Genomic DNA, 26,636 nt, shown 5'->3' with positions numbered 1-26,636 from the left:
TTAATGTATTTGTCAACAACTACAACTCATCCTTCTGGTGGGTACACATGGTAGATGAATCTGTAGTAAAATACGGTTGTAATGGCCTCATAGAAGTATGCATACAGATACATTAAAGCATATATTAAATGTTTATGGTGCTTATAATGAAGAAAAAAAAGAAGTGGCATCGCTCTTCGTTTCCCCTTTAAGATGACAAAAGAAGTCATGTTTTTTGTGTGTGGCTTAAAAAAAGAGGAACAATGTCATCATATTCTCTTTACCAATTTGGGTTTTTTTTTTATTTCATCATTGTGGTGTTTTAATGTTGATTTTCAGAGAGCAGAGCACCTTTAAATTGCATTCCATATTTTGTTGCTATTCAAAGCAGCAGCTGCAATGTTTTCACAGGGGACTGAGATTAGCTGACATGTCAAGGCATGTTGTATTATTTAACGTGGCACCACGCGTGCTTTATGAAGCTGACAAATCTGATGGATGACGACCGCGATTGATGTTTTGTCCATTTTCAGTGTCGCTCTCTCTCTGCTCTGTGTTTATGAGTGTTTAGTCTCTGTGAAGGGAGTTTATAAAATGTGCATCTTGATAACAATCACTACAGTGGGAAAAAGAAAAGAAAAACAACAGCAACAAAACAAAAGGCAACTATCAAAGAGAAGCTTGGTATTTTAAATTCAGAATTTATATTTTGATGAAAATGCATATTCCATATTTAAGAAAAACTATTTTGAAAAAGGGCCATTCAACTTTTTTCAGGTAATCAATTATCAAATAAAGTATGTAATGTGACAATGTTGTATGTGTTTCTTTGGGTAGCAGCACAAGCAGTAGTCATATCTATCTATCTATCTATCTATCTATCTATCTATCTATCTATCTATCTATCTAATCTAGTTTGTTGTTACAGGCAAAGCGCGGTCACGTTGCGCCCTGACGTCATGTGCACGTGCGCGTGAGACACTGTTGCATTCACGTGCTCCCACGATGTGCTGTGACAAAATGAAGTAGAACATAGGTCTACGTCTAAGCCCATATACGAAGCTATAAATGATAAAAATGTGTTTTAAAAGTTTTATCTTATCAAATTTATTTGATTTTATTTATTTTTTTGCGTAAATGACTGATAAAGTATAACTTTACGTTAAATTAAGTTAAAGGTAGAATTTTTGTTTCCCTTTAAAACGTTATTAACAACAAATTCCGACAGCACGAGAAGGCAACACGGGAAGGCGCGCTCCCCAGCCTGCTCCCTGGATCTGTCAGTTGCAGATAGCGGGACACTGAATGCAACCGGGCTCTGTGGTCCAGGAGTCATCCGGTTCGGTTTATCCGTTATCGCCTCACTGGAAACGGTTCTTCTTCTTCTTTTTTGAGTAATACCAGTCGCTGTAATAACTTGGTGTACTTTTCAAGCGGTTCGGGGTTCACTTCTGAGCGCCGTTCTGCCTTTATGCACGGGTTAGCTCGCTAACGTTAGCCGGGGAGCTAGCATCAGTGTTTGGGGAAAGTAGCGGAGTTCGTGTTCCTCCTCTCGGCTGTGTGGGAGTCGCTAAACCCGGTGAAACATGGAGAAAATAAAGGAGCGGTTCCGCTACCTCCAGGACCCTCACCTCGTCGCCCGCTTTCAGAACATTTGTGGTGTGCAGGGGACGTTTTCTCGAACCGTCTCTGCCGGCGGTACGACCACCGGCAGCAGTAACGCAGCGGACCGGACTCGGTCGCACAACAACGGGGCTTGCCATGGTCACATCGCCGGGGAAAGTGAGAGTAAAAACTCTGCTGTCCTTGGAGCCGGGGAAGGGGGGAGCGTACAGACGGCAGCAGTTGGGCTTCGGAAGAGGATAACGGATTCCAACGTAACGACAAACCTCACGGATGAAGGTGAAAATCTCCCCCAGAACGGGGTAGCAGTGTCCCCGGCGAGCGGCGCGGGTGCAACGGTCGGTGTGGGCAGCAGCCTCGGCAGGGCTTCAGCCGCGGGTCAGGAGGCTCGCAGCGGGACCGGGCCGGACCTTTCAGGGGCAGCCGAGAGGAGGGAGAGTGGCAGCACGGTGAAGCCCCTCCGCAAAAACTCTCTAACGGGCGACGCCGGGCAGGAGTTCCACATCGAGAACCGGTTCTTGTACTACCTGTTCACGAACGGAACCGAGCTGGGCAACGAGTCCTTCTACATCATCTTCTTCCCCTTCCTCATGTGGAACGTGGACGCCTTCGTGAGCAGGCGGCTGATCATGGTGTGGGTCTGGGTCATGTACCTGGGGCAGTGCACCAAGGATGTGATCGGCTGGTCCCGGCCCGCATCACCGCCTGTGGTCAAAGTGGAGATGTTTTACAACTCGGAGTACAGCATGCCGTCCACACACGCCATGTCGGGCACTGCCATCCCCTTCTCCCTCGTCTTCATGACCATCGGCCGCTGGGAGGTAAAGTACACCTGCACGCGCGCGTGCGCGCACACACACACACACACACACACACACACACACACACACACACACACACTCGCTGTCACGCTGCTAAATAATGTGAATATGGAGAAGTAAGGAGCCTCTCCCTCCTCATTTCCACAGAGCAAACAGAGCAAGTTCCCTATTGCATCTGGTTTGTGTTTTAATTTCTCCTTTTTTTTCATGTCGGTGCAATTCACTTGAACAGAGTAAAGAGGAAGCAGTGGGGTGAAACTAGAAGTGCCTCTCTGGAAACACTGGACAAAATCCAATCTGCTTTTTTCTTTTCTCAATATAATTTCGTGCGCCTTTATTGCATGAACACGAGATGAAACGAATATTAGGCCGACTATCTAAATGATATGCACCACACCAGACTTATTCTGTTGAGATCTGCTGCATTTATTGCTAAATTATTCAACAGTGGTTATTAACAGAACATTTGGTAATGCTTCATTTTACAGATCTGTAATTTTCTAGATGATTTCCAAAGATATTTCCTGGAAAGAACAACCATCAACCCCTCCATTCATACCTACATTAATATGAATTAATTGGTCATTTATTGGTCAAACTTGGATATCCAAAGATCATCTTGGAGCATTTAATTATTACTTATTTATTTCTTTGTTGGGTACAAAACAACCTGAAAAAAAAAAAGTCCAACACAATTAACGTCCAAGCCCCTAACAGTCCAAAGCCAAAGATTTTCCATTTGCAGTCCATTTTTTTTTTTTTGGGGGGGGGGGGGATTTCTTTCTTTACTGATTATTAATAGTCTTGTCAGCTTATCAGTTAATTAAAAGAGTCGCATCAGCTCGAGACTGAGGGGGTTTTCGCTCGGACGCCTCAACGTGCTCTCATCCGAGGTCAAACCTCTGATCCGTCATGTGATCTTCTTCCGCTGCGTGAAGACAAGCGAACACGTGCCGGCTCTTCCCGCAGGATTCGCTGAGACTTCCTCCCGTCTGAAGTTCAGCCCTCCGAGGCCGCGTCGCTACCACTCAGAGAGCACTCGGTTCAGCGGATACAGCGACAGCAGCCTGTTACAGCTGCGAGGCTGCGGTGGCCGCGAGCTCACTGCGGATACAACAGCATCAAAAGCGGGCGGGGGGGGGGGCTCGTCCTGCCGTAAGAAGGCTTACAAGCTGAATGAAAGTAAGATGGTTGTGGAGAACATCAAAACCGACTAAATTACTTTTCCCAGCATTAATATTTGGAGGCCGGTGCACTTTGGCCAGTTTGAGCCTTAAGCTTTTTAGGTTTTGTTTGTTTATTCTCTTTCTACATTTTTTTGGAGAGTTTTTACACCAATTTGGTGGAAATAATGATGTGAAACTGCATTTTTTTTTTTTTTTTTTTTTTTTTTAAATTGCATATATAAGTCTTCCACACTCAGGGAAAATGCTCTTAAGTATTTATCCTAACCGGCTGCTCTTCATGGTAGAAAAGAAAGATTTCAGTTGGATCGTAAACGATGATGCTGAACTGGGCCCTCTGATTCTCCGGCTTCGGTTCGTTGCCGAAGTTGAAAATGAAGCGAAACCATGCAGATAACGCCGAGTCTCTTTATTCTCTGTTGTTTTTTTGGGTTTTTTTTGCACTTCTTAGTGCTGTAAGAGCCTGTTAGACATCGTAAAGCCTTAATACTGTCTGAAGTCCACTTTCAAAGTCGTGCAACCTTTATTCTATTTGTAATAAAAAAATTAAAAAAAAATGCAGCAAAGGGACGTTTCAAAGCTTTTTGTTTCCCATTTGAGACATAAATCTGGTTTCAGACAGACAACCGCTTTACTTCGATGGGTCAATCCTGGAGCCACTGGAACGACATTCACGCAGGAATTTGGTTTTCACAAGCCGTTGTCTGTTGGTCGTCTCTTCGTCTCCTCCTATTCAGTGTGGAGGAACAACACTGCATCGTGCGCGGTCTCGGTAAAGCGGCGTGAAGTCCGCTTCTATCGTCTCGCCAACAGCGAAGGATGTGGTCGGCCAACTGCAGGAAGTCCATATGATTCTTCCAGAAATAACAGACAGCGGAAACCTTTCCTATAAATATGAAAAAAAGTGTGACATGGAAATCAAGTGCTTGAAGACCTGGAACGATTAATCAATGAGTCGATGAACTGTAAATGACTCGATAACTCACCTTGACAGTGGATTGTTCTTTAAAAGTATATTTTAGGGCACTTTTTTATTGGGGGGGGGCAAAAAAAAATGACAAAACATACCGATTAGTGATGTCAGACAAACCGAGACATTTAATTCAGAAGATAGTCGTCTCCTAATAATCATTGGTTTGTTGTCCTGACATGACATTTACATAGTGCAGAAAGAAGTCGTCTTCTAGTATTCCCGATATTTTTTTTTTTTTGATAGATTTTTATGTGCTGCTCAAGTTTCCGGTCGCAAAAAACCCCGCCTGTAACTCCGGTGCCGATGTCGCTCTCAAGAGACGTAACTGGGAATACTCACTCGTGAAGGCTGAGGCTTCCTCCCGCTCCGTGCACATCCCGGCGCTGCCCCCAAGAGGAACAATCTCTGAACTCTTCGATCCATGCTCGTAAATGTGACCGTTGGACCCGAGTTGTTCAAACCGTACGTGTTGGGAAACCAGCGCACTGCAAGATCGAAGCTGTTCGCGACTTAAACACTAAGCTCCCTTTTTCTTTTTGAAACAAATGGGCACCAATCGAGCGCAGCGTTTTGAAATGCTTAACGTGTCCGATACGCAGCAGTGGGTGCGATTGATTTACGACGCTCTGCCTGCCCCCCACCCCCACCCCCCCCACCATCTGTCTGCCACAGGAGGACATAAGCGAGACAACCCCTGACCTTCCCGTGTGCGACTCAGAGATAAGACTTAGTCACATTATACTCGGTCACAACGAATCTTTTTTTTTTTCTGTTCTACATTTGAAAACACTTTGAACAAGCCGGCATCAATTCAAGGTGTAAAAATATAAAAACTGCTGACTCGCTTGTGTGCCACGCCAGATAAGACGTTGACCTCAGCCTCGGTGTTTGAATCTGATTTATTTATTTTGGTCTCATGCTTCAACTTTGCCCAGATCTTTTTCTTTTTTTTTTAAGTGCCCGAGACCTGAAAGCCTGATTTTCTGCAGGCTTGTTAATCCTCCTTCAAGAGGAGTTTTCAGATGAACAATCTGTTGAATGGCAGGACTTGTCAGCAGTTTTATCACATTCACTCCCCACAGATCAGCACACCCCAGCCGCCGCCACCACCACCACACGTCTGCTGCGCGTTACAACTAAACGATGCAAAAGCGTCCAACTTTTGATCATTTATTATCCTCCTGCACTGGAGCCATAGAATACAGTTCACGGAGTAGATTTGGGTGAGGATGCTACGTACCACAAATTTGGTTGTCTTATGTTCGCCTTATTGCTTTGCCCTAAACTTTGCGTAACTTAAAGTCTCAATACTGTTGAAATTCAGCAACAGAGACCAAACCGTTTTCTTGTACCAGCCTCTAAACATGTTTGTTTTTTTCTATCTGCTCTAAGTAATGCATTTTAACATTTTAAATGGGGGTCTCGCTTTTGGAGCCAGCCTCAAGTGGCCATTTGAGGAACTGCAGTTGTTGGTACTCCTGCGTTGGTTTCCCTTTTTGTAGCCTCTTAGGATGCTGCTTCATTTGCGTTGTCAACTATTTTACTGAACAAACTTTCATTTAACTTTCATTTTGTCAACAAAAAGTGTGATGAAAGAAATTCTTTGACTGTTTTCAACCAGGAAAACAAAGCAAAACAAGCAGTAATATTTCAAGTCAAAAGCTATCACAAAATATCGAATGTGTTTTGTCATTAAAAAAAACCCAACTGAACATTAATGTTAAAGACAGACGAACAAATGAATTAATCACTATTTTAATACAACTCTTTCTTCAGTGTGGAATTAAACACTGCAGCTCCTGAACTGTAAACGTTTTCTCTTCTTGCTTAGTTTATTTCTCTGTTTGACCTCTTGTACTGTCGTTAATAAGAAGCTCAGAAACGTCGTGTGCAATATCTTCCTGTGGATGTCAAGACTGCAAATAAAACTGAGGAAAAAATGTAAATGGTAAAAAAAAAGATCCACGGAGCTTGAGAGAACAGCTGGTCCTCCAGACCAAAAAGAGGATGTGAGAGTTTTGGGAGGAGGAGGAAGAGGAGGAGGAGGAAGGCTCCCTCCTCCCATTGTACTTCGCCGTCGCCGCCTTCTGAGGTTTCCTGCTGAATCACCTCTCCGCCCGACTCGTCTGAGCAAAGCAGGAATGTCTGCGTTTGGATGGGCCGCATGTCAGACGGTCCTCCTCCCATCCCACCGCCCTCCTCCCTCCTCCCTCCGCCCTCCGTCCTCCTCCCTCCGCCCTCCTCCCTCCTCCAGCTCAGACGGTAACTCGGGCCAGATGTCGCTCTGCGCAAGATAAGAACTAAAACGGGGGGGGGGTGACGGGGGACGGGACAGGGTGGAAAAAGAGCCGTCGGAGAGGAAGAAAAAGAGGGGGATGGAGAGGGCAAGAAGTAGGGAAAAGAGGAGATATTAGATAAGAGGAGAGTGGACAGGATGAGATTCGAGGGGCAAGAGATGGAGATAAGTAGAAGCGTTCAGGAGGGCGGTGGTATCGCCCTGTTCCGCGACGTGATGTTGTCCAGTTGACCCAGAACAGAAAACAATCTGGTAAACAGGCTTTGTGCGAGACTTCCTCCTCTGAGCAGGAACATTAGGTGGGAACACCGCAGCTTTTCCTGCAGGCGTGAATGGCTTTCACAGCAACGCATTTCCAAGCTGCAGCACTGCGTTTTTATTTTTTTTTTCCCCCGGAGTTACTTTTGTACAGATTCCCAATTGTTCCGACACGGGGACTCCCGACAGAGAATTTTATTCAAATACTTTATGTTAAGTTCAAATCTCGTGACTGCAGGCGGTTGCAGTCGTGATGTTTGTGTTCAAATGTATAATAAAGGAGATACCTTACAATTAATAACAATACATTTTATTTTGTCTAGCGCTTTTCAGGATGCTCAAAGATGCTTAACGGGTTAAAATGATCAAAACAACATCATAAAAGTAAAAAAATCATGCTGTAAAAGCAGCTAATAAGAGTAAAAAAAAACATGAATCTCACATTAAAAACAGCTAGTGAGTGTAAAAACATTATTTACGACGAAGTAAATTGGGTTAAGATTTAACTTAAAGAGTTGAGTTAAACTTGACTTTAAATCTGCAGTTTTTTCCAACGAGCAGTTCCAATTTAATTTGGACGTCTTCAGGTTGTAAATGGAGCTCCAACACTTAATCGAAATGTGAGAATCTGCTGCTTTTCTTGGTCATGTATGAAATATTTTGGGAGTTTTAGACATACGCGTGTACTCTGATTTCCATGCACAGAAGTAGGTCGTGACCTGCCAGTTTAAATCCACAATTTTACATGATTTCTGGGTCTAAATTTCACTTTTTTTTTGTTTTTTTGTCTTGAGTTGCAAATGTGTGAAGCAGCACTTTCTAGTTCCCGAGCACGCACTGTAATAGATTTATGAGTAATTAGGTCAGCGCCTGGTCCTTTTATTGTGGTATTACGGCATTCCAACATAAAAGAGATATTCACAACTTTGGTTTTGTGCGTAGCCTCAAAGTCGTCCAGTTTACATCTTGGCAGTGTTGCAAGTCAAACACACAGCGCGCTCTGGGATGTGTGTGTGTGTGTGTGTGTGTGTGTGTGTGTGTGTGTGTGTGTGTGTGTGTGTGTGTGTGTGTGTGTGTGTGTGTGTGTGTGTGTGCGCGCGCGCGTGTATTTCCAGTGTGTCGTGTGGAGCAAAGCCTACACTGAGGCTAACAGTCGACGAGCAGCGCACGTAGAACCACAAGCCACACACACACACACACACACACACACACACACACACACACACACAACTACCACATCCATGAAGCTTCGAATGAGGCGACCGCTGCTGCGGTCACAGCCGGTGAGGCCCTCGTTGACACGCGCTCCGTCCGCGTTGCTGACAGCATCTCCGCACATTAGATATTCGGCGGGTTTCTCCCAAACACAGCGTTGACCTGCGCGTTCCGACACGGCCGCACGGCCAATCCGCTCATAAAAGACGCCTGATTGTCAACCAACACCTCCCCTCCGCTCTGAGCTGCTTTTTTGTTTTGTTTTGCTTTTATTAAAAAAAAAAAGAAAAAAGAAAAAGGGGTCTCATAGTGTATAACTGACACTTTAAAGTGAAGCTCAGCGGGTAAAGAGACACCTGTAGAGTCTCACAGGACTCTCTGAATGGAGAGGCGGTCGCCTATCTGATGCAACAGCCTCCGATGAGCTGCTGCGTCTCGTCCCTGAATGCTGACTCAGAATCTGAATAGCTCAAATGTAAATAGTGTGAGAAGTCATGTCCAACAGTCCAACAAAAAAAAAAACCAGACCCGCACCAGCTGCTTTTGCTTAAATAGGTCAAGAGCCCAAAATATAATGTAACATCTGTGTTTTATTTCCCTCCTCTTGCTTTAACAGTAATAACAGGACCACAGGCTGATGTTTAGAGAGTATAAGGTTTAAGTATGTATGAAGTTTAGTTTGATTTACCATTTGATTGAGAACTAAAAAACAAACACCAGCAGAGGCGGATGGTGTTATCAGTAGTTTTGTAGGGATGTCATCATGAACCAAAGTATTAGCGATTTAAAAAAAAAAAAATAATAATAATTGAGGATCACTAAAGTTACAACATTCATCCGGAGGGCAACACGGATCCAAAGAAGTGTCCTTATTTTATCAAATATAATACGTGGATGCTGGAGTTGAGCCGTTAGATTGCACGACGTCATCACGGCCGTCGTTCGGGTTCGCCACTCGTTTTTATTTCGGTTACGTTGAAACAACTGGTTGCAGGAAGGACTCTATTGAGCACGTGGCGTCACACGTAAAACTTAAACTCCTGACTGTGTCAACGTGGCTTTGTGTCCTCCCTTCTGTTGGTTTTGGAAATGCCACCGAGGCCCAGAAACAGTCTGTCGGAAAGAACCGGTATTCACAACCCCGTGCGCTGCTAGGAATCCCCGTTAACAAGTATGGCATGTATCTACGGAGACAGGCTGATTTTAATAAATGATTAACAGCATTTCGGGAGGCACCCCCTCGCCTCATCGTTCAAACTGTTGCCATCTGCCATCAAAACTGTCCTCCTTTATTTACCAAAACAACGGATCCAAATGTTAACTTGTTCCACAAGCCAACAGGGTTCCAAACAAAAAGCGTGCGTACATCAAGTAGGACGTCCGGCTGCGTCCGTCTCTGGTGCAAGGTGTGTGGACATGTCCACTCACGTGTGCTTGATTGTTGACTCGCGCGTGTCATTTTGCGTGTAGGAATATGAAGACGTGATGAAATTAGTTTATCCTGCAAACCATTTCAAACCCCTCCCCCCCTTCTCCTCCCCTACGGGGACAAATACAAGTTTTCTAGTTCTATTTATGCTCGACCCCGAACGCCTCTTCGGTACAGCTCAGAAAGTCTTCAAACGTTGCCGGTGTCTTCAAACCTCGACACGACACGCGGAGGGCGACAGGAACGGTGCCGTGAAAGCCGGGTTACGACTCGGTGTCGGCGTCTATCGTTTCAACGCGTATATTCCAAATATGTCTTTCAGCTTTATTCGCAGCAGGGTAATTCGCTGGATGTTGTGGAGGCCGCGCCATCAAGCAGCGCCTTATCTCCGACCGCCTGCAGGCTGCCGGGAGTCGCAGCGACGCTGTGGGATTTGTAACGTAATTCTGGTGCGCGAGAGGAAATCTGAGTCATCTCGACACGCAGGAGAACAAAAGGCTTTTTTTTTTTTTAACAAGTGTGCGAACCAAAGCAGCTCGCTCTGTCATCTGTCTTCTCTTTCAGCTGAGCCCCCTCCCTCCCTCCTTCCCCCTCCGGCTGTTCAGCTCTCTGCGTGAGCTTATCTGATACTACCGCGATCATTGATTGACATTTTGGTGATTTGTCAAGCTCGTGTTGTTATTTTTGAATTAATCTATTCAATAGTTCTGTTAAATGTCTCGCGCAATGGCCGTATGGCAACAGACCAACGCGCCTCCCTCCTCTCTTCACTGCAGGCCGACTGCAGCTGATAAGGAAACGGCAGAATTGCTGAAATATTTATGAGGTCATTTGAGTCCGGTACACATTAGCAGATAATCATATGCACGATTATCAGTGCATTGTTTTTTTATCAAGGCACGCTGATTACTGAACAAGGTGTAGCTGACACACACACACACACACACACACACATTGATTATCATTTTAATCAGTAGTACGGAGCAATAAAGGAAAGTGATGTGTCAGCTTTGTTCCACACACACTCTGAACACATTTAGTGGCTTATTACTTCTGAAGCTTCGAGGACACTGGTGGAAAATTTGCATTTAAATGAATAGTAATAATAATAATATTTAAAAAACATTCTGTGTGATGCTCTTAAACTGTTCAACTGTCTTCATTGCATTTCTTTGCTCAAAAACACCCGCGAAGCTGTTTTTTTCTCTGGAGTTGGATGCTCTCACTAACTCTCGTCATTCTTGGGTTAAAAAAAAAAAAAATCCGACAACCTGAAATGAAATATTTGCTACTTAAAAACATATGCATATACAACACTGTATATAGAAACTGGAGTCAACCATTGTGACGTCACTCGGACGTTCCCTGAAGCGCTCAGTTTCTCCCTCTGTCTCCATCTTGAGGTGGCGTGTGGGCGGAGCTGAAGCGGGCTGAGTGACGCCTGCAGGCCGCTTGCCACCTGTGATGTCACCCACCTGTCACTCAAAGCAGCCCCACCCATAACTTTAAGCAATTTAATCGTTAGACACTCCCCCCCCCCCCCGTGCAGGAACAGGAAAATTAGCTGTCGGGGCGAGGCTATAAACATGTTTATTTCTGCTATTTAAAAAAAAAAAAAAAAAAAAAAAAAATTTAACACGAGGTTCTGTGGGAACTGACTGAGCTGCAGTTTTTCTGCCCCGGAGCTTGACGCTTGATTATAACATCTCGAACGTGAAGATTTACGGGTACCTGTCTGTCATATCATTGTAATCCCATCGGGCATATTAAGTCGATGGAGGCAGTAAGTGATGTGTATTATCAGCTGTGTGATGCCGTGTTCTCCTCCACAGTACCCGTCCACACTGGGCTTCTGCTTGGCTCTCTGCTGGTGTCTGCTCGTCTGCTCCAGCCGGATCTACATGGGCATGCACTCAGTCCTGGTGAGTGTGATACTCTCTCTCTCTCTCTCTCTCTCTCTCTCTCTCTCTCTCTCTCTCTCTCACACACACACACACATGGTGCCAGCCTCGCCACCTGCAGTGCAATTTTAGCGCCACCCCAGTCCTTTTGAACACGATATCTGACCTGCGGGGGGAAAAGTATCTGCCGAGCGGCCGCGTCGGCAGGTTTGGGTGTCACGAACACGCCGGCTTGAGTAACCGTAGACGTTACAACACACAGAACGACCACACATGCACGCACAACATGGGTCGTTGGTCGTGACCATGGTGTCGATACGTGACAAAATCATCTCGACTCGAGGTCAACGCTGCTGTACTGTTTTTTTTGGGTTTTTTTGCGGAGTTCAACCTCTTCTCCCAGTCTTTCTGTGAACTGGTGAAATACGGTTGTAATACTCTACAGTGAGAAAACTGAGTAGGTTAAAGCGAGGGAGCAACTATATTTCCGGATGGACGGGTATTTTAAAATGTAGTGTGCTCCGATTGTCAGGAGGGGTTTGTAACAGGAAACCTTTCAAAGAGGTGAAATCTGAACTGCCGATTTCCTGCGATTAAGTGCGGAAAGACCGACATCTATCAGGTGAACCGCTGCAGTTCTGTACACCGTTTTAAGAGGGCTTTAAGTCTGTATCAGCTGTTCACTGTTCTCAGAGTGTATTTCCATTCATACGCACTGAGAGGTTCGTAACATCCTGTTAAATGTACGAGGATGGTACGTTTTTCAGCATTTCTTTCAGCGCTTCTCGCTTCTTTTGGGACCCCGAAGTTGAGCCGAGCCTCTCTGCCTGCGCTGGCTGGTCCAGTCGTCATCACGCCAACATGCCGAGGCCTGAATCTGTCAGCGCAGATGTAATGTCAGTTCTTGAAACCACGAACAGCCAAAATCCGTTGTGTAAAAGCTATTAAGGAATATCTGTGCCTGCAAAAACTTGCTTTTTTTCCTTTTGTATCTGCTGTTCTCACGTTAGCAGAGTGCAGTCTTGACAAACAGGGTGTGTGTGTGTGTGTGTGTGTGTGTGTGTGTCCCTCCCTCAGGTGCTCTAAAGCATTACAGTATTCCTTAATAGACGGAACGCACAATAATGAATCAACCAGCTCCAGTTGTAACTAACTGGACCTTCGACCGACATTCATGTTGACCTGAGTGGGATTTGAACCCTAAACTGGGTCTTCATCCGGCAAATGGTCATGAAATTCCATTCCATTCCAAGTGGCCGAAGTGGGTTCTCCTCCGTGGGGTGGCTGGGCTCCACCTTAGATATAGGGTACGGATTATATATCTCATTAAAATGATTCGGGATCCTCCAGGAGAAGCTGGAAGATGTTGCTAGGGAACAGACGGATGGCTTCAAATAGAACCAGCAAGAAGGGATAGTGCACGAGCATATCGAGCGCTATCTATAGGTCAAAACATCAACAAACGAGAGAAGGCTCGTGTCACGCAGACACAAGTGTTCATCAAACAAACTGATGCTGACAGTTTGTGTCTGATGTGACCGGCTCACTTTGCTGCGAGCCGATTGGCTGTTGAGAGAGGTGACGTGTCTGACCTCCTCAAACAGCTGACAGAAGAAGCTCATTCTCAGGTGAACACCGTCAGCCGGTTTGAGTCGAGCTCAGACGAGCCAGTTCACACGGTTACAACTGTTCCTGTGATGTTCAAAAATCACAAATCTTTGATCTGAACTGGGCTTTACTTTAATTCAGTCAAGTAAAAAAAACGATTGAATTTTCATGTCCCCTAAAAATACACTTAAAAGCTTTTTACTGAATTCCTTTAATGTCTTCTTTGCTTTTACCATAAGAGTCTGGACAGAAAGTGGACGTTGGTGGAGGCGCACAACCCGAGAAGCCTAAACTCTGCTTTTACTCTGCAGCACTCTTGTCAGACTTAAATCAGGGGGCAGTCACGTGCCCGAAATTACAAACTTCACGCAGCCTCACGTAAACGGATCACAATATTGGAATAAAAACTACTATTAGATGCATTTCCTTACAGTTTACCGTACGCAGTTCCTCCCCAGATGTTTGTGTGGGTTCTTCTGTCCACGCGTCGGTTACGTGAACCCCGTACGGGGGTTTTCTCTCGCTCGGAGATGATGTCGGTCCCGGTGTGCGTTGTTAGGGCTGGGCCGTCCGTCGCCGGGGGCAACGGTCTCCGCGGTCAGGGTTGTGTCAGTGACGGATTACGGCGCGCCGGACGTCCTCCAGAAAAGAAAGCTTAAGAGAAGGTGACTCCACATCACGGGCTTTTCTTCAAGGGCTCTTCGTGTCGCGGGTTCGGACCTCCGCCACCGGAGCCACACGCCCACCGCATCTCCTCGTATCCCATCGGGGAAGCCTCGGCTCGGGAAAAACGTCCCCCCACCCCCGTGTTTTTCTCCTCGAACTGTCAAAGTCTGGCCCCGGAGAGGAACTTTTTAAGGAGATTCATCCAGCAGTTAATCACATTAACCAGGCCTGAGTCATCCCCGTGCGCCGAGCGACTCGGCATCCAACCAGACTGAAGCGTGTTTGCGGCAGCGACAGCTCCACAACTGCGAGGCGAAAAGCAGACATTAAAATCCAGCGTTTGTTTAATGAGTAAGAAGATTTCCTGGGAGGGAGTTCAGTTCATTACTGCGATCACAACTCCGACGGCGAGACGGCCCCATAAGGCCCCGTAATCCCAATAAATAACACTCGAGACCAGAGGAATATTTTTTAATTCGGAGGTGTCTGCAAACGTTCATATCAACAGAAAAACAGGAAACCCACTGACGTCGACATCACTTTGAGTTTTAAAGCTGTTCCAAGTTTTCCTTTGATTTCCAAACGCACGCCAACGTTTGCATAATTTACTTCCCTGAATGGTAAAAAAAAAAAGTCTCAAAATTCAGCTTCAATTTTTTTACACTTAGTATTTAAATTAGACGTTCAGTCTTAGACCTCCTGTTTGTCTGAATGGACGGTATCTGCAGGAATTTGAATTCAGACGGTAACAGGAGTTCGAATTTGATCGACTGATAGGAAAGTAATTGGCAACAATTTCTATGATCAGTCAATCATATCAGTAATTTCTTACCTCTCCAGTTTTAGCTTCTCTGATCAGAGAATTCCTTTTTAATGCATTTTCATTCGTTCTTGACATTTTTCAAGGCGAAGACCGTAAATTGAGAAAGTGGATCTGTAAAGGAAGTTGTCAATAACCGCTTCTCTAATAAATAATAATTCAAGTTCCCTTCGCTCGTGTCAGCACAGGAGAAAGTTTGTTTCCAGATGTCATCGGGAGAGGCGGTTGATAAAGCGATAAATCTCTCCTGAGAGGTTTTTTTTTGTTGTTTTTTTTCCCTGTCGGTTTATTTCGCTGCCGAGACACCTTTTTAAATGGTCGGACAGTAAAATGCGTCCTCACGGTGGATCGCGTGCCGTCGTTTACGGGCTGCGGGGCGACGAGCCGCCATGTGACGTCGGCTTAGGCTCTGGCGGCTCAGCACGGGTTCGTTAACCGAGTGTCAGATCAGGACCGCGACGCGCATTGAAGCAGCCGAACGGATGAGCGTGTGGCTGTTTTAAGAGCCGTGAGGAGCGGCTGACCTGCTGGTGTTCGGCCGGCGGATGGAGACAAGTGTAGAGTTACAGTAACCTTCAAAGGTTTGTCCTCCGGGGAAAGTAGACCCACGTGAACACTGAACAACAGCAGCTCAGCACAATGACGCACTGTTAACTGTGCACTTACAGTGTTCACACACACACACACACACACACACACACACTCTCTCTCTCTCTCTCTCTCTCTCTCTCTCTCTCTCTCTCTCTCTCTCTCTCTCTCTCTCCCTCTCTCTCACACACACACACACACACACACACACACACACACACACACACACTTTTCCAGTGTTCACCCACTGGGCACACACACATCCTGACAGTCTCTTTCACACACACTCTCTCTCTCACACACACACACACTCTCTCTCGCTTTCTCTCTCTCTCTCTCTCTCTCTCTCTCTCACACACACACGCACACACGCACACACACACACACACACACACACACACACACACACACACACACACACACACACACTTTTCCAGTGTTCACCTACTGGGCACACACACATCCTGACAGTTCTCACACACACACACACACACACACACACACACACACACACACACACACACACACACTTTTCCAGTGTTCACCCACTGGGCACACACACATCCTGACAGTCTCTTTCACACACACTCTCTCTCTCACACACACACACACTCTCTCTCGCTTTCTGTCTCTCTCTCTCTCTCTCACACACACACGCACACACACACACACACACACACACACACACACACACACACACACACACACACACACACACACACACACACTTTTCCAGTGTTCACTTACTGGGCACACACACATCCTGACAGTTCTCACACACACACACACACACACACACACACACACACACACACACACACACACACACACACACACACACACACACACACTTTTCCAGTGTTCACCTACTGGGCACACACACATCCTGACAGTTCTCACACACACACACACACACACACACACACACACATACACACTTTTCCAGTGTTCACCTACTGGGCACACACACACACATACACAGTGTGTGTGGACAGTCTCTCTCTCACACACACACCAATAAGGCCGTGATCCTCAGTAGCAGATCCATGTTTGTTTTCCTACTGCTGGTTTGTAAATAATGTAAAAACAGCATGTAGTTTTTTTTCTGAATTTAATTTTGTATTTATTAAGTGACCTACATGTTGCAAAAACATCTTTGTTTGTGCAAATATGTTGACATAACTTCATTTAGAAAGAGTGTTTCTATTTATTGAGAAAACAGAGTTGGTTCTCTTCTTTTATTTTCCACCCTGGCTAATTATGTTTTTCTTTTCCTCTGAAAAATAATTACGACGCAGCGTTCATTAGTTCACGAGTTGAGCAAGAGTTGTTTGTGTTGTTGTTGTGGTAAAGTCAGACTCAGGACGCCGCCTGTCATTTTACTGCTGCGGGCGGTAGATAAACGGCTCCGATGACCTTTGTGCCAGAGTCCAAAGATCGCTTCAACTTATATATATAACTTATATCCACAGAGCAAAAAGTCCTTACCCGGTAAACACGGTGTTCATGGTTCACACCGGCATGTTGGAAGGACTGCCGAGTCAGCTGGTGCTCTGCTGCCGTGTGTTCACTCAATGCAGGGGTATCTTTATTTATCGCGGCCTCTTCGGTTTGTAACCGGGGTGACGTCAGGTTTTTACCGCGGACCGAGCGTACGCAAAGCAGCCGGATCCAGAACTTGTGCACGAGTACACACAAAAAATAAAAATATCCTGAAACTCCAAAGTTGGTAAATACGCAGGCGATAAGATCTGAACATACAAAATATTCAAGCACAGAAATGTGTCATTTTTGACAACATAAAACAGAACCAGGTAACAACCGGAAAAAAAATAAAATAAAAAAAAAAAGCTAACGAGCTCAGTTCAGCAGAGAAACCTCAAACTCGTGTGGATTTTGTGCGATTTGGTTTAAGCTGCCTTTAAATCACAGATTGTAACGTATTCAACACGTTCTCACCTTCACACATCCCAACTTTTTTTTTTTTTTTTTTAACCTGGCCTGTCTCTCCTCCATCGAAACGCCTGAGTGTGTCTAGTTTTTGTGTTTGTGATTAGAGACAAAGAGAAAGAAGAACTGTCGACGAGGCCCGGCGGCGGCAGCGGCGGCAGCAGCTCCGATCCGCTCACCGTGTCTGTTTGTCTTGTCTCCTGTAGGACGTCATGGCCGGCGTCCTGTACAGCGTCCTCATCCTGCTCTTCTTCCTGCCCGCCTTGGACCTGATCGACGGCTTCAACCTGACGTGCCGCTACGCCCCGCTGGTCATCATCTCGTTCCACCTGGGCCTGGGCCTCTTCTCCTTCACCCTGGACACCTGGAGCACCTCGCGGGGCGACACGGCTCAGATCCTGGGCACCGGCGCCGGCGTGGCCCTGGCGTCCCACGTCAACCACCACCTGGGCCTGATGACCGACCCGACGCCGGACATGCTCCCGCTCGCCATGCCCGCCCTCAGCGCCGGCCTGGTGGGCGTGGCCGCGCTGCGGCTCGTCGTCGGCGTGCCGGTGCTGGTGGCCACGCGGGCGCTGATGAAGGCCGTCACCATCCCGCTGGTGTGCCGGGTGTTCGGGGTGCCCAGCAGGGACGTGAGGAAGGCCCGGCAGCACATGGAGGTGGAGCTGCCCTACCGCTACATCGTCTATGGGGCGGTGGGCTTCAACGTGCTCTTCCTCGTCCCGCTGCTCTTCAGCTACGTCCGGCTCTCCTGATCGGACGTTACTTCCCACTTCCTGCTCAGCCACCGGCCAGGAAGAGCAGCGAGGCGACGCTCCCGGATCGGTTCCTTCTCACCCGGAGAAGGAGACGACTCGGTCCGGGACCAAAGGAGGTGAATGAAAGCCTGAAAAGCTGATGTGGATGCAGACTTCTTTTTTTTTTTTTTTTCTTTTTTTTTTTTTTTTTTCAGCCGGACCTTCATCAGTTCAACCTGTGGCGATTGAAACCTCTCTGTTCTCTTCTTTATTTAAAAGTGAAATCCACAGATGCAGCGCTTTGACACTTTTCCACTCCACTACAGCTGATGACCACTTATTGATTGATCACCTTGTGTTTTAGGTTGTTGTTTTTTAACGCTGTTATTATTATTATTGTTATTATTAAGAGTTCACACAAAGAATCAGACAAGTGCCGGTGTCAGCGCTGTCGAAAACGTCTCGTTGGATTAGAAAACTTTCACGCTGAAACGATAGAAGATGGAGGAACACACTGGAGGAGCTGCGACCGCAAGACGTCCAGTTCCCGAATCGATCTTATTTTATTTTTTTCTGATCGTCTGCTCGATTTGTCGACCGTTTTAATTTCAGTCTTAAATCTTTCTGTGATTCTTTGTCCCGGGAACGTCTTAACCTTTGATCTCGTCAGTCTCAAAACAATTCCTGTTTTTGTATGGGACTTCATCCTGACAGAGGAATATTCATATGCTTTGACCTTTGACCCTTCCCCCCCACCGGTGGAGCGGACTCCCCCCCTTTGTTTAAAGTTCTTTGTTACGTGAGGTGTGATCGCCCTTCGAGCTGATGGGAGAGGGAGAAAAAAGAAAAAAAAAAGCACCGACCGGGCACATACTGTACGACCAAGTAGTTGTTGTTTGGGAGATGTACAGCGGGTTTGTTTTTTTTAATAATCTTATTTTATTCTGTAAAAAACAAAAACACTGTAAACTGACTTCCTGTTAGAGACTGATGTGATCGATCCACTTCCTGTGCGGAGGAAAGGTTCACCTGCTGGTGTCAGGCGGGAGGAGGTGGTGGCAGAGATGAAGACACGTGAAGGTTCAGGATGATGAAAATAATACATTTAAAAGGAGTCGTTTTTCTCACAGCTGGTAAAACCAGGCAGAAATATTCAAAACTTTATTCTGAAGTTTGAATATTTCCATCGTAAAGTGGAACATTTACATGAAAAGGTTAAATGTTTAGAGAAAAACAATGTACTAAATAATAAAAAAAAAAAAAAAAATGTTGTAGATCAAATTTTTTTTTTATTTTTTTGACTTCAATCTGGAAATGTTACAACTTTTTTTTCCGACATTGTTCACGACTTTTTCAGGATTTACAACAACATTCTGCAAATCTCATTCCGGTAATATTTTGACCCTTTTTCTTAAAGATTACAACTTTTTATTCTCCAAAGACTATTTTTTTTCAACACAATTATTTCTTATTGTTAAGAACATATCTAAAAAAAAAAAGAAAAAAATGACATTTTTTAAAAATATAAAGTGAAACTGAAATACAATCTTTTTATTTTTTTTAATTTAATTTTTTTTTTTTTTTTAAGAAAAAGTTATTTCATTCAGATTCTAGGAGACTTTTGTCTGTTTCTCTATCGTGGCATCAGATTTTCCAGCAGTACTGAAGTTGTATTCGGCGTTAAGAGTCGAGGTTCTTGGATCCGGATCAGCTGCTGAAAAAAGAAAAGCTCCACATCCGCACAATATAACCACTTTCCATCTTCTGTTGCCAAGAAAACTGCCTGCAGAATCAGTTCTACGCTGAAGTGCTCAAACGTCTGAGCTCCGTGTACGAGATGTGGTTTTTTTTATTTTTTTTATTTGATACGTTTTTTTTTCATCTCATAGAGTATCCACTAGGTTTCATCCTCCTTCGTCCTCCTCCCGGGATTCATAAACCTTCTTTCAACCACTAAAAACCCGGCGAGACCACGGAGATGATCGGTGAGCAGTAGCGGAGCTGTTTGAGTGCGGCTGAAAGCTCCCGAACGGCCGCTGAGTGGAAAACCTTCAAACACCTGAAACGGCTTCAGTCGACATGTTTTATCTTGAACGAGGCTTTTGGATTCGTTTCCGTCTTGGGTTTTAAATATTCGATTTTTTTTTTGTCTCTGAACGCCTCTCCTGTTTCGAAGCGAGTCCACCTGCTGGAGAGTCCAAATTTCCCAGCTGCACGGGTGTAAGTGAAGGCCACTGAGCATGTCTGAGGTCGGGTTTTTGTTTTTTTGATGTTCACACTGTGTTTCCACCCCCTGTGGGTGAAGTGCCTTGCTCCAGGGCACTCCGATAACCTTTTTTTTTTTTTTTTTTTTATCCCTGTCGGTGCAGCGTTCAGGTGCTCCGAACCGAGGAGGGGGGAAAAAACCAAACTTTTCTTTGTTTTAATTTGCCTGGCGATCGGACCTGTATGCTGTTGTTGTTGTTGTTTGTTTATGGTACTGTCCTTTATACTAATGCACTGCTCCCAGAATGCACTGCTCCCCCCCCTCGGAGCCGGGCAGAGAGGGAGAAGTTGGTCCAAAATGTTTTGGATGAAGAAAAAAAGCAAACTTTTCCAACAGTCTCGCTGCAGTCTGATAAATGTTTGTTTGTTTGGTTTTTGGGTGAAGAAATTATAAATTTCCTTATAATGCCACGTGTTTCTGACATTGTTGCGCCTAGATTTCATATTTACATTCGCACCTGTTTTCATCATCAACTATTGGTTTGATTATTTCCATGATCGATCAGTTTTTTTGTTTTTTGTTCAGTCTCTAAAACGTCACATTTCACGATCAGAAACGGCAAAATTCAAGAAAACTTCATTGCTGCTTGATTTTCTGTCGATTGTTTCTGCTCTGAAATATTGTTTTGCATTTCCGGATGATGTATTTTGTCTTTAAATGTCAGAAGGCAAAGAAATGCTCCCGTCAGAAGTTTCCTCAGGGGAAAACCCGGCGACATAAAACAGAGAAAAGTCCCTTTTATTTTTCTACTTTTTTCTACTTCTGAATGCATCGACATCAGGTCACTCTGAGTACTTTTACTTCTCATACTTTATACTTTCACTTATTCTCACATTTGACTAAAGTAAATGATAATTTACAAATAATTTTCTGTTCCGACCAGCTGATATATATATCATGTATACACATATACATATACATATACTTCACATCTGGCAGATGATCGACCCTCCTGAAATCACGGGTACATCCGTGAACGTTTATTTTGCTGACCGGGTTCCCCTGTGACGTCGGAAAGACGTTTCTTGTTTGAGCCTGTTCACACCTGACATCAAACACACGTTGAGATCCGATCGGTTCAGACCACATTCACCGGGGGGCATTCAAGGAACTCTAAAATAAATAGAAATACTGAACGCAGCTCTCGGTATCAGCTTCCTTCTTGACAGCTCTTGACACCTGCCGATCTCCGCCTGCTCTTCTTTTACTATTTTCTGACCGTGTGAACTTCATAAACCTCTAAACGGGGCATTAAGGACGTCTGTGATCGATACGTGTTGCTCATGACTCCTCCCGCCGCGTTTGCCGATTTATTTACGTGATGTTCATTCGCGTGTAGATCCGGGAAGTGAGACCCGATCACGCTGATCGTCAGGTGTGAACAGGCTCTTTGTTGTAGCCTTTTTTGTTGTTGTTGCGGGACTGACAAAACACGCGACTTCTGTTTGAATGTAATTTGATGCCTCTCTTCATCACACCTCATAGTAAACTGAAAACATTTGGATTTTTGATTGTTAAACCATTTCATTGATTAGTTCAAAACAATCATTTGCTGATTTAATCAATAGTTTATGACATTTTTCAGCTCCTGGGAGGCTGGATTTTCTGTCAATCTCCGACATGGAGGTTTGTTTTTAAATGTTTAAAAAAAAAAAAAAAAAAAAAAAAATCCCTCGTGACCAAATGTTTGAGCTGCAGCTCTCTCAGCTGAACTCTGCTTCCCCCCGTGCCTTCAGTGTTGTTCAGGAACATGGAGCTTTTTCTGTGTCTGTGCTGTCCTGTTGCATTTTTGCACTTTGTTGCTTTCAAAGATTTTAGTTTCTCCTTCATCACTTAAGCGAGTCACTGGAGTCTGAACGTGGGTCGTTTTTACGTAACAAGGTTTTCGTCGATTCGCGGGTTTCAGTCCGAAAAACACCACGAATCAGGAAAACGACGAGAAAACACAAACTTTATTTCTGTAATCAAACCCGTCATGATTCCTGTGTGTTCATCTGTTCGGTCCTGATCTGACAGACGTGAACATCAGACGAGCTTTTATTCCGTTTCACAATTATTATTATATATATATATATATATATATACACATATATATATATATATATATGCAGATTTTATTGTTGGATTTGATTCAAAAATGAGGCATTTATTTCTGCTTGTGTGAAATTAACTGAAATTAAAAAAAAAATGACAGTAAAAGATTATCTGCTTCTCCTCATTTATTACCTGGAGTTTTAAAATGATTTAAAATGATTTCCTGCCCTTTTAGTTTAAATCATCCACACTTTTAATAAGATCTTTGAAGCCGACTACTGATTTTTTTTTCGCTCTGAACTAACAGGGACGCTTACGAGAAGTTTTGTACAGTTTAAAACACAAACAACATTACATTATTTCTTCATACACCCATCTGACGACCTCTCAGACTTTCACTTCTCCTGGAGTTTTCTTACTGTGCTGCATTGCTACTTTTACTTCAGTAATCAAAATACTTCTTCCACCTCTGGTCCCCTGAAAACCTTAAATAGCAGAGAGTTAAATGAAAGGTTTCAGTTTGTGTCGAGTCTCTTGAAAGACAGATTTTTTTTTTCTCCCTCCGTCTGTTTCTGTGAGGCTGAACTGTCAGATGTGGGTCAGCTTCCAGTCCAAAGAGCTTCAAGGCCTCAGAGCTGCTGCCCCCTGCCGGACGACTGAGGACTCACACCAGAAGACCAGACTAATAAAATAATTTAGCTTGTTTGCCTCTTTGTCTTTAGTGACATTTCTGTGTCACTTGTTCAATTATGTCTTATTTTGGCGTATTTCTATATGGAAACAAAACATAAAGTGGCCCAAACAAGACTGACAGTGACAGACACTATTAGATATTATTGGTAAAGTATATCTTATAGTTTTAGTGCTCTTCATAATGACCTTTTTATCTTTGAAAAAAAGTGTTGTAATTTGTTGGGCATCATTTTAATGTGTACATTCTTCACTTTTATTCAAGTCCAGCTGGGGTCTGACTAAACAGAATTATCATATTAAATAAATACAAATTTAAAGTAAAATCATTATATTTACATTCTTCCAGAAAAAAAACCTACATAGTGACGAATGTAAATGTCTTGCAGCCAAAAATAAAATATGTAAAAAATAATTAAGTAAATATTTATTTGACTGATCATGAAACTCGAGCGGAACCTTTTTGTTTTTAAGAGAAGTTTCCGGCGGGCCGTAGAAACCGAGACACAAAGTACGTCCTCAAGTCACGTTTATTTGCTGTATTTTCGAAGGTTTTAATTTAACGTTCGTGTTTAAGTGCTTCGCGCGTGGTTTTGTCCAAAGACATGTTCAAGAAACGTTAAATTTCGAGCTGCTTTTTACCTTCGTTCGCGGAAAATACCAGCACGTCGGTAGGTTGGATGTAACAGCACATGACGCACGTGACAAACAGAAAGTATTCCTGCTCGTTTTCTTTCACAAGAACAGAACTCCGAACCAAACTCCAGTGAAAAATCTCTAACATTTTGTGTTTCTTCGATGACCGGCAGATAAACATCAGTCACGTACTCGTGAACTAGGGTTCAAACTGATGCTGTGTCGTCTCATTCGGCGTCCTGTACGGCCAAACCACAGTCTACTGTGCCGGAAGAAACCTGTCAAGACAAACTGGCTAATGGATAATGAGCAATAATAATCACCGTTTACTGTATTGTTAAGATGCCGAATTACAGCGATGCACCCAATGAATATTAAACATAATAAAGTCATAATATGCGAATATATGTGTCAAATAAGCAAGACATCTTTAAATATTGGAACATTTGAATTGAGTCTTGCCGGTTGCGGCTGAATTCTTAGAGATCGAATACAGGAAATTGTAATAAACTCCTTAACATACACCAGCTGCATGTCCATGTTCATACTCAAGAGCTGTGATGACACTGGTTAGTTGCAGATGTTGCATTTGCTGATTTATAGATATGTATTAAAACACCCATTTCATTTAGATATATATGTAAATTAATGGCAGTTTAATCTGCAATGATTGTCTCATTACACAGTAAATCCATAGAAAAATTAAAAGGTCAGCTGTGAGTGTTCATGTTTGCTTTCCAGCAGCTCAGTGAGATTTCTTTGTTTCTTTCTGGTCCTTTTACAGTTTTGGTAGCATTGAACCAGGCGCAGCTCCCATGGAGGGTTTGGAGGGGAAGCTTAAAGGACTGTCCATCGCTCGGCGGTCCCGTCCGGAGGAGCCCACCTACCTGCTGGACGTGGCCCTGCAGCCGGGCGGCCTGCTGGCGGTGTCCTGCTCCAACTTCACCATCCGCCTGCACAACAAGGACACTCTGAACCAGGTGGGAGAGTACCGGGGCCACAGCGGGCCGCTCTGTGGGGTCACGTTCGCCCACGGCTCCTCGGAGCTGCTCTACTCCGGGTCCGCCGACGGGACGGTGCGGGCGTGGGACGTCCGTCGCCCCGGGTCGGCGGCGGTCCAGGTGTTTAAAAGTGATGCGTCTCACTGCTACTGCAGCTTCGACCTGAGCTGCGGCGACACGCTGCTGTGCGCCGGCACCGAGCAGGTGAACGACGAGGACAGCTTCCTGGTTTTCTGGGATTCGAGGAAACCAGGCGCCGGTCTCCTGGGGGTGTATTCTGAGTCGCACAGCGATGACGTCACACAGGTGTGCTTCCATCCCCGGGATAAAAACCGCGTGGCGTCCGGCTCCACAGACGGCCTCGTCAACGTGTTTGACCTGAGCCGGGGAGCAGAGGAGGAGGCGCTGCTGGCCACCTGCAACAGCGGCTCCTCGGCTGGCTCGGTGTGCTGGTCCGGCGCCGACTACACCCGGCTGCTGTGTCTCAGCCACGACGAGGGGCTGCACCTGTGGGACTTGGGCCGGCTGGACACGGACGAGCCTCTCACCATCTTCAGCGCCTCCGACGCTCGCAGCCTGACTCCGCTGGCCGACGGGGGAGGCGTGGACTACCTGGTGGGGGGCGGGTGGCTGGAGGAGGCCCAGAAGCTGCTGGTGGTCGGCGGGAAGAACAGCGGGGAGCTCCATCTGATGGAGTGCGACGGCGGCGGGCTCCGTCTGCTGGGGAGCCTGGAGGGCGGCCACGCCTCCACCGTGCGCTGCTTCCTGTGGGACGCGGCGGGGGAGGCCCTGGTCACCGGGGGAGAGGATGCGCAGCTGTTGCTATGGAAACCAGGTGGGGAGGAACTTAAGACGGAGAAAAGGGAATCCATGAAGAGCAAATCGGCTTTGAAGCTCAAATCCAGGCCGCATAAAACCCACGGCTACGAGAGAGAGAAGAAGGCGACGTAGCTGACACAGAGAATGAAAACACAGAGCAACGCCGGCTGCTTCACACACACTCAGATTCATGTTTACTTTACTGCCTTCTGAAGCTGCAGGCCGAGTCCATCGAGAAAGAACCAGCTGCATCAGACTGCACACAATTCAAAGCGGCCTTTAAGTCAGATCTGACGACACAGATTGCACTTTTTGGACAGTAATTGACCGACCACATTGCATCTACAAGCAGAACCAAGTTTCCATGTGTGACAGCAGCCTTAACGAGGACATTTTTCGCTCTTTATTTGATAAAGCAGCTGAATGGAAACCTGCGAATTTACTGTGAAGAAAGTGAATTTGAACGCATCAACTTTTTATTTAACCCGCGCAGTTTTGGCTAAACGAAACGGCGAGAACGTGCCGCTGGCGCCTGCGCTACTTCAAACGCAGAGCACATAAAGAAAGCTCGGCGGGGTCGAGAGGACTGAGCTGCGTGCGTCTGAGGGAAAAATGTCGGCAGGCTGTCTGGCACTGCTCTGTCAGCGAGCTGACACTGAACATACCCCGCGACACGTCCTGCATTACTGCAGCGTGAACAGCCAATACTGAAACACACCTTAAAACAAGTGTTTCTTATTGTCCGTCTGATTTCTGCGCTCTGAGCTAACCGGCAAGTTTTTTTTTTTTTTTTTTTTTTTTTTAAAGAACTTGTGTTTTTCAACTTTATACTATCAAGTTTGTAATTTAACCAGTCGGGTGCAAAACCAGTAAAGACATTCAGTTTTCTCGTGACAGTTGGGGGTTTTATTGCGGCTGTTATGTTGCTACAGTCAACATTATACTGGAACATACCCGTATGGATTTTTTTAAAAGTTGGTATTAACTGATGCTGAAAATATACATATAGTGTATTTATTTAATTTATATGATGCATTTATTTACCAGAATAAATGTTTGGATTTGAAGCCCTTTCTGTCTTGAGGAGTCTCATTCTTAAAGGTAAATCACATTTACATGTAAAAGCTATGAAAGTTTCA

General features: G+C 45.1%; 2 protein-coding genes across 2 annotated transcripts; both read left to right on the top strand.

The window, feature by feature from the left end:
- Window positions 1–1,279: 1,279 nt before the first annotated feature.
- On the top strand, window positions 1,280–19,527 carry sgpp1b (sphingosine-1-phosphate phosphatase 1b). The gene is made up of 3 exons (XM_069152814.1): window positions 1,280–2,423; window positions 11,611–11,700; window positions 17,518–19,527. Exons 1-3 carry the CDS (start codon window positions 1,566–1,568, stop codon window positions 18,067–18,069), a joined length of 1,500 nt encoding a protein of 499 aa, XP_069008915.1. The 5' UTR covers window positions 1,280–1,565; the 3' UTR covers window positions 18,070–19,527.
- Window positions 19,528–23,564: 4,037 nt separating this feature from the next.
- wdr89 (WD repeat domain 89) lies at window positions 23,565–26,558 on the top strand. The gene is made up of 2 exons (XM_069151831.1): window positions 23,565–23,712; window positions 24,462–26,558. Exon 2 carries the CDS (start codon window positions 24,493–24,495, stop codon window positions 25,627–25,629), a length of 1,137 nt encoding a protein of 378 aa, XP_069007932.1. The 5' UTR covers window positions 23,565–23,712; window positions 24,462–24,492; the 3' UTR covers window positions 25,630–26,558.
- The last annotated feature ends 78 nt before the right edge of the window (window positions 26,559–26,636 follow it).

This window comes from Embiotoca jacksoni, unplaced genomic scaffold (assembly GCF_022577435.1).
Source record: "Embiotoca jacksoni isolate LCO1_2020_lvr unplaced genomic scaffold, fEmbJac1.0.p SCAF_18, whole genome shotgun sequence".
NCBI lineage: Eukaryota > Metazoa > Chordata > Actinopteri > Embiotocidae > Embiotoca > Embiotoca jacksoni.
This window is presented reverse-complemented; position numbering and strand designations above follow the sequence as displayed.

What these genes read in the sequence shown, in the direction of transcription:
- sgpp1b (XM_069152814.1), top strand. Translation starts at nt 1,566, where the DNA reads ATGGAGAAAATAAAGGAGCGGTTCCGCTACCTCCAGGACCCTCACCTC. An exon ending in TGACCATCGGCCGCTGGGAG is followed by an intron (nt 2,424 to 11,610) that starts GTAAAGTACACC and finishes TCTCCTCCACAG; the next exon opens with TACCCGTCCACACTGGGCTT. An exon ending in TGGGCATGCACTCAGTCCTG is followed by an intron (nt 11,701 to 17,517) that starts GTGAGTGTGATA and finishes TGTCTCCTGTAG; the next exon opens with GACGTCATGGCCGGCGTCCT.
- wdr89 (XM_069151831.1), top strand. Translation starts at nt 24,493, where the DNA reads ATGGAGGGTTTGGAGGGGAAGCTTAAAGGACTGTCCATCGCTCGGCGG.